The sequence below is a fragment of the Galeopterus variegatus genome, unplaced genomic scaffold (assembly GCF_000696425.1).
Source record: "Galeopterus variegatus unplaced genomic scaffold, G_variegatus-3.0.2 Scaffold1748, whole genome shotgun sequence".
NCBI lineage: Eukaryota > Metazoa > Chordata > Mammalia > Dermoptera > Cynocephalidae > Galeopterus > Galeopterus variegatus.
Genome location: NW_007727859.1, coordinates 55,549 through 63,400, shown reverse-complemented (window position 1 = coordinate 63,400; position 7,852 = coordinate 55,549). Strand labels below are relative to the sequence as shown.

At 48.7% G+C, this 7,852-nt stretch overlaps 1 protein-coding gene across 1 annotated transcript; it reads right to left on the bottom strand.

Annotated features, from left to right (window-relative positions):
• Positions 1-662: 662 nt before the first annotated feature.
• Positions 663-1,954, bottom strand: SSSCA1 (Sjogren syndrome/scleroderma autoantigen 1). Its single transcript, XM_008578701.1, has 4 exons — positions 1,880-1,954; positions 1,635-1,786; positions 1,421-1,505; positions 663-1,040 (listed from the first exon to the last, which is right to left on the bottom strand). The coding sequence occupies exons 1-4, from the start codon at positions 1,896-1,898 to the stop codon at positions 697-699; spliced, it is 600 nt and encodes a 199-aa protein (XP_008576923.1). The 5' UTR covers positions 1,899-1,954; the 3' UTR covers positions 663-696.
• Positions 1,955-7,852: the final 5,898 nt, after the last annotated feature.

Here is a 7,852-nt window from a genome sequence, read left to right as displayed (position 1 = left end):
CGTAAAGCTGAGAAAAGGTAATGGAGCCGTCCACCAAAGGGGAGCCGGAAAGGGGGGGGGGGGGGGACGACAGGGAGGCCAGAACGGGCGGGCATGGTTCCACTGTGGTTCTTTCGCTACGCCGTCCCCTACACAGACACACACAGTTCGGCCCTATTACCTTCCTAAGGAAGAGAATCTAAAAGTGGGGGGGTCAAGAGACTGGGGTAGGTCTATACTTAACTCCTAACGTGCACTGGGGTCATCACAACCTCTGAGTACCTGGGCATAAGGTGGGACAGGATGACAGAATGAGGATGCTCAGAAGAAGAAAAGCTACCAAGGGGATCAGAACCCAGAATCTCACTCACAGGTGGCGAATGAGCACTGGATAGCTGAGGAGGCTGCGGGGGTGCTGTCGGAGACAAGGCACCCTTTCTGCTCCTGCCTTTGAGGCTACCGTCTTCTCCACAGAAAAAGGATATCACACAGCCCTCTACCTATACTCCCCTCATCCTCTAACTAGGGAAACTGAGCAGAAACAAGCTCAACTCATCTCTCAGGGCCAAGGACAAGGACAACAGATAGTGTAAATGTGATAGGCCAAAAGTAGAAAAGTGAGTGGAGCTGGGGCTGGCATGCACTCAGAACCAAGGAAAGAACAAACCACACAAAGGAGCAGCTGTTTTTCTAGAGGGTTTTTCTCAGGGGCATCTCTTAGTGCTGCAGTTGCTGTAAGCTGTGCAGGGCCTCAGCACACGCCCGGATAAGGCCACACACCTGGATGCTAGTCTCCAGGGAGGTGCTAGATCCTAGCTCAGCAGAGGCCCAGGTCAGCTTCTGCAGGAGGGCCGCCTGTGTGCAGGCCACGACATCTGCATTCGGAGGCACAGCAGGAGGGGCCGGTCCCTGGGCTGCCCTGAGTCCTGCTGCAGCTCCCTCACAGTGCTCCGGCCGGGGTACTGGGGGCTGAGGGGCAGGACGAGAGCCTGAGGGGAGCTCTGAGACAGAGGCGAGCTGGTGCTCCCGCGCTTGGGAGAGGGCAGCTTGGGCATTCAGAGCTAGAAGAGGAGAAAGTGTGTGGAATGGTCAAGATGCCTGGCTCACCTCGGCCCTGAGCCACCGCCTCCTTTCTACTGCTGTGCTTTTTCTATGCTTGAGGTGTTTCCCCTGCTACTCTGTAAAGCAATTCATCCGCTTTCAACTTTGTATCACAGTTACTTATGCCCTAGCTTCATCCCTCCATTAGGACTGCCTGATTGAGTTCAGACTCTCCCCGAGTGTTTGGCACAGAGTAGGTGCTTAGTGCTCTTAATGAATGGTCCTCTCTAGAACTGAAAGGGGAGAGCACTTTACCCCCACCCCCACCGACTCCACCAACTGTCACCTCCTAGGCCTACTGTTCTCGAGCCTCTATCAACGGGCACACCTGGCTCCTCACCCGGATTATCTTTATCCACGTCTGAATCGAGCTCCTGACAAGCCACGCAGTAGATTTTCCGCTGTTTGTCTTGGAGGAGGATCGTCTAGGGACCAGAAAGCACAGGGGACGGGTGAGACACCGTGTGATCGGGTCCAGAGGGAAGAGCCGAGGAAGGGCCATGCGGCCTGGCCCGCGGCCCCATCGGCGGACACTCGCCCGAGTCTCTCCTTACCCCGCAGTCCGCGCACGTATCGCCCAGCATGCGGTACCCGCGCAGCAGGTAATCGCCCATGAGCCGGGAGATGCGATCCTGCCGCTCCCGTCGCGCCTGCAGCACCTTCGTCTCCGCCTCAGTCGGGGGCTCCCAGGAGAAATCGTCGACTTCTGGAGAAGAGAGGCACAGGGACCGGGGGTCTTGCGGGAGCGGGCTGCCTCCCGTACCTCGCAACCACAGGCCCCCGCAGCCCAAATCCTCACCAGCACCGTTCAGGGCCATGTTGCCGTTGTCGCCGCTGGTCTCGCCGGAAATGACGCACAAGGAGCGCGCTTCCCGCTGCGGCTCCGCCCCCTCCATTTGGGACGAGGAAAGGGCGGAAGTGACGCTTCCGTGTGGTCCTCAGACCTCGCTATGCCCAGAGTGAGGCGTGTCTGCCGCAAACTTGACCCTGCCCTGGAGGCGCGTCAGTCAGCCGGAACCCAGTGGACAGAAACTTTCGATTGGCTGGGCCTCAGGAGGGGTGTCTCCGTGGTAACTTCTCCCGTCGTAGGACCTGGAAGTGGCTTCGCGGGGTCGCCCTTCCTGCGGGGCCACTTGGCCTGAGGGATCTCCTCTGGCCCCCACGTCCCCTGGGCTTTCCCTTTCCGCACAGGCCGAGCCGGGGGCAGGCGGGACCCTGAAGTCATCACAGCAACAACCGTAATGACAAATGGGCCTTAAAAAAAAAGAAAAGAAAAAACCACAAATGGCCCTTTGCGCGCGCGTGGAGCCTCCCAGGCCTCGGTGTGTCTCACTTGCACGGCAAGGCGAGCCAGGCGGAGGTCACTCTCGCTTTCAGCCTGTTTCAAGGCCCCTCCTCTTGTGCATGTTCGCTGTCCCAGTCTGCTCTGCCCCCACCCCCCGATCCAAGGCCCGGGAATGATGCAAAGTCTGCCCCTAAACAGACCACTTTTTGAAGTTTAAACCCTCAAAAAGCGGCCGACTGAACAGCGCTGCCCTGGGCATGCGCAGTTGCGGTTCCAGCCGCGACTAAGCGATGCGCGCTGGAGGGTGGGGATAGGGGTCTCGCTACATATTCTTGAGACTGTTAGTTTCTTCTCGCGTGGGTTGCAAATTAAAATTACCCCGAACACTGGCCTTAGCTTTTTTTTTTTTTTTTTTTTTTTTTCCTTTTTCTGTGTTCTTTTCCGTACGCATCCTCTCCCTTATTAGGTTTGGAGAAGCCAGATGGGGCAGGACCTCCAGCTGTGCAGCCTGCGGGGCCTCGAGAATGTACACCTGGGCAGTGGGAAAGGAGCTAGGAATTAGATGCCCGTAATCTCGTCGGCAACCTCCTCTGTCTGGACTGGGCATGTTCTCAGTCTTACATGAAGTGCCCCTCTTCCCTCTCTCATCTACCAGCAGGCTCTTGGGCAACAATGTACCCGACTCAGGGCATGTACCCCAAGTCACTTCTGCCAGGCTGACTAGAAGGACTGTCTCTGAACCATCTTTTGAACTCCAACCTGTAGGCAAATACCCTCCAAGTCATTACCATCTCCAGCTCCCGGCCCTACCCTGAATTCCACAATGCATCCTCTGTCATCATCGCAGCCATATCCCCTCAACTTCCTACTCTCCCTGGCACCAACTAAGACCCTTACACTTATCCTCCCACTTAATCCCTTTCATTTACTCTTCATGACAACCTTATGGGATAGGTACTACTATTATCCCCATTTAATAGAGAGGAAACTGAGTAACTCTTTTAAAACATAGATTGTCTCACTCCTTTGCTCAAAACCCTCTGGCATCTCCCCATAACACTTAGACAAAAATTCAAAGTTCTCGTTATGATCTCCGAGGTCCTACAAATTGGGTCCTTGGCTCCCTGCATCTTCTCCAACTCTCCCTGCTTTCCTGCTCTCCCACTACTCAAGGGGATTCCCATCACCTTTCACTTCTTAGGGCCCCTCCCTGCCTCAAATTCCACTGTAGGGTAGACAAGACAGGCCTGGAATCAGTCAGGCCTGGGTTTGATCCTGGATCTGCTGCTTACTGGCTGTGTCACCTGGAGTAATTTACCTCACCTCTCTAGACTTCAGTTCCTCATCTGTATAACAGGGCCAGTTATACCTACTTGGCAGCATTGCTGTGAAGATTTAGTGAGGAGATGTGAGGAGGGAGGTAATAGACAATTCTCCACCAGTCTCTCGTGTTTTTGCAGGTCTTCTGAGCAAAACACTACTATCTTTGTTCTGGACTATCTTTTCAAGGATGTTTGTATAATGAACAGCCTTGGACCACAGAGATAATGTCTCTAGAGCAAAAAGTGGGCATACTTACTGCCTACTATGAAAAATTTGGCATAGAAGTAGAGAGTAGAATAGTGGTTACTAGAGGCTGGAGGGAGTTGCGGGGGGAACAGATTAGTACAAAGTTACAGTTCGATAGGAGGAATAAGTTCTGGTGTTCTATTGTGCGGTAGAGTGACTGTGGTTAACAATATTGTGCATTTCAAAATAGCTAGAAGAGAGGATTTTGTTCTCATTACTAAGAAATGATAAATGCATGAGGTGATGGATATGCTATATACTCCGATTTAATCATTACAATGTATACATGTATCATAACATCACAGTGTACCCCATAAATATGTACAATTATTGTGTCAATTAAAAACAAAATAACTAAATAAAAAGAAAAAGGATTTGGGTTCTTGTTCTGTAATACAACTCATCGTGTATGTAGGCATCCATGTGGGTCCATCTGCTTTGCCTTCAGTAGACTGAGGGTAATGGGAAGTGACATAAATATGCTCACGCTTATGCTGCTTGCTGTGCTGTGAGTAATAAAGTCCTTTGTCTCTAACCCAGAAGTCTCATGTCTCCTGCCAGCATCCATGAGGTTGCGCCAGTCTTTTTGTTTACAAGTAGGGCAGAATCTTAGATCTTTGACAGTTCTTGATAGTTTTTGCAATGAGGATGGGACGCTGACAGAGACATGGCTTTTTGTAAGAAGGATGAGGATCTCTCATGGGCTGATTAACTGGTTTTGAGGGAAGGCCAAGGAATCGGTAGCACACACATTAACCAAATTGTATGACCAACCTTTGCCTTTATTTCCTGTTCATGAGGAATTGGGAAGATGCTCACAGGCCAAGTAACAGGAAATAGGTTCGAAGTCAGCTGCTGGACATTGCCCTGGTTGTTGCTAACTCTCCTCTGGGTGGGGTCGAGGAATGGAGGGGGAGTTCCTCACAGCCTCAGCTCTGCCCCGTGTAACCACCAGTACTAAGACTCATCCTGGGAGTACAGAAGTTTCCACATCCTTTCAGACAGTATTTACAAAGATGCACACACATACTAAGCACGTATGGAGAAAACTTCACTACCACTATGGGCAAAAACCAGATGAATCATTAGAACTTTGGCTGGTTCACTTGGGAGATGAGGGACAGGGCATGTGATGCTTGCTAAGGAAGAATGGCAACATCTGGGCCACCATACAACATAGCCCTTCCTATCATGTCAACCTCATATCCATTCCAAGGTGACAGGAAAAGGTCTCAGAGTTGTGGGTTATTTTTTTCCCTAGTGGGTCCTGCTGGCTGTAATAGAGCTTTGTCCCTCTCAAGGAGATTTCCCTGAGATAGACAAACTCCTGTAGGAAATCACAGATGAGGCATTGATTACTTCTCAGGCTCTTTCTGTCCTAGTTTGGGTTTACCATGCTGATAAAGAGAATGAGAGACTGACACAAAGAAATGTAGATAAATTTTTGTGAGTAGCTCCTCTGCCCTAGAAAACTCTCCAGCCCTTATATTAAAACAAGATGAGAACGTAAGAGGTGTTGTTATGACAATGGGGCAGAAATATCCCCTATCAAGGTGGTCTCCTTTAAAAGAAAAGTCAGAGATGAGCAAGTCTAGCAGCAAACAAGCCAAGCAGAGTCTAACAGACATCTATAGAACATTCCATGCAATGACAGCAAAGTTTATATTCTTCTCAAGTGCATATAGAACAGTCTCCAGGAAAGACCATATGTTAGACCACAAACAAGTTTCTATATATTAAAAAAGACTGAAATCATACAAAGTATGTTCTCAGACCACAATGGAATGAAATTAGTAATCAATAACAGAAGGGAATTTGGAAAATTCACAAGCATGTGGAAATTCAACAACAAATTCCTAAAGAACCAATGGGTCAAAGAAAACGTCACACAGGAAATTAGAAAATACTTTCAGACGAATGAAAATGAAAACACAACCACTGCAGCCAAAGAAGTAGTAAAGTTCTCTAGAGAGAAATTTATAGTTGTAAATATTTACATTGAAAAAGAAAAAAAATATCTCAAATCAATAACCTCATCTTTTGGCTTAAGAAGCTAGAAGAGCCAACCAAACCCAAAGTACGCAGAGGAAGGATATAATAAAGATGATAGTGAAAGTTAATGAAATAGAGCATAGAAAAGCAACAGAGAAAATCGACTAAACTAAGACTTAGTTCTTTGAAAAGATCAACAAAATTGACAGACCTTTAGCTAGACTGACCAACTCGAACCCGGGCCAGCCAAAGCGGGTGAACCTTGCAGCCCCAGCTGGAAAGCGATGTAGCTGTGGTTGCTGAGTCAAGGAGTCCCCAATATGAAGTTTCGGTTAGCTGACATCAGTAATAATCACTCTGTTATCCAATATAGGACTTTGGATGGCAATGTTTTCAGCTAACTATGGAAACAAATCACATCTGATCCAACTGTCTAGATCACTCGGGTAGATGCCCATGCTAAGGGCCCAGTCTCGGATGAGACTGACTGGAATCCAGCTGTTGATTGAGCCTGCACTGCGTGAGTTATCTCCATTCCTGCCAGGGTCCATCACCATACCAGACACGGCAACATATCCGCCACCATAGAGAGGGTACGAAATAAAACATTCTATGCTTCTGATGCAGAGGCTACCACTCCATGCCAGACTTGCGATTCCTGCCAAAAGTTCGTCTGTTTGTCCCATGATGTGGGAGGACGCAGTGGCATTGCTCCTGGCCACTCCTAAGAGATTGAATACATGGGACCTTTGGCCCCCTTGGGGCTCTTGGTGCTGCCTCACAGTTTTTCAGTCCAGTCAGCAAACTCTGGCCACACCACTGTGGTTCTCGAGACTAATCCGTGTCATGTTTGCAGCTTTCTGGGCCAATAGTGTACCTTTTATCCCAAAAGCCATTTAACGATGGGCTCATAGTCCAGCTATTCGGTGGGCCATGCTCCCTACGATCCACAGCATGTGGTGCTGTGAACACTGAAGTAGCCTCCTCAAAAATCAACCCAAGAAGAGTCTTCGCCCTCCCTCCTGGCCCACACACCTCAATGAGGCAGTTCAGTCATTGAATGTGTCTGTCCCCAGGACGAGACCGTCTCCTCCTGGCTACATTCTTCATAATGATCAGAATGAGAGGGGTGGGGGCTTATCTAGATTGATTTTGAAAGTTCAGGGTTCCATGCTCACCATTCCTGGGCACGATGCTTCTTTCTTTTCCCAAACAGCAACCCCAGGCCAGCCTGGTGGGTTCACTCCCAGGTCACAAGGGGTCCTGGGAGATTCAGACTTAATTGTGGTCCAGCCATCTGAACTGTCTCATTAAGATGACACAGGTCCTGGATCATGAGAATAATTGGAGTATTTGGTTGTGTACACCCCTCTCTTTGAGTCCCTCAACATTGTCCCACATGCAGAGTGGGGACATATGGGTCCTTGTGAGTTTGATAAAAATGCCCTTGTCCTTCTTGCTCCTGACCCTTCTGGATGACAGGTGTGAGCAGGGAATGACTGGAAAAAAGGTGAAGTTCTAGCTACTTGAGTACAAGGGGACTTCGAAAAGTTTGTGGAAAAATGGAATTAAAAGATAAAATAAGGTGAGCCTGTGGCTCACCTGGCTGAGCGTGGTGCTGACAACACCAAGTCAAGGGCTAAGATCCCCTTACTGGTCATCTTTAAAAAAAAAAAAAAAAAAAGATAAAAATAAAAAATATAAACTTTATTTGTCAACATAACCTCCATCAAGTTCAAGACACTTTTGTAAACAATGATACTAACCATTTTGTCCGTCCCTAAAAAACTTAGGGTCCTGGGAATTTAACCATGTCAGTGCAGACTTTTTTACATTATTAACCGAAGAAAAATAGGTGTCCTTTAAAGATTTCTTAAGATTAGGAAATAAAAAGAAGTCAGAAGGAGCCAAATTAAAATTGTAAGG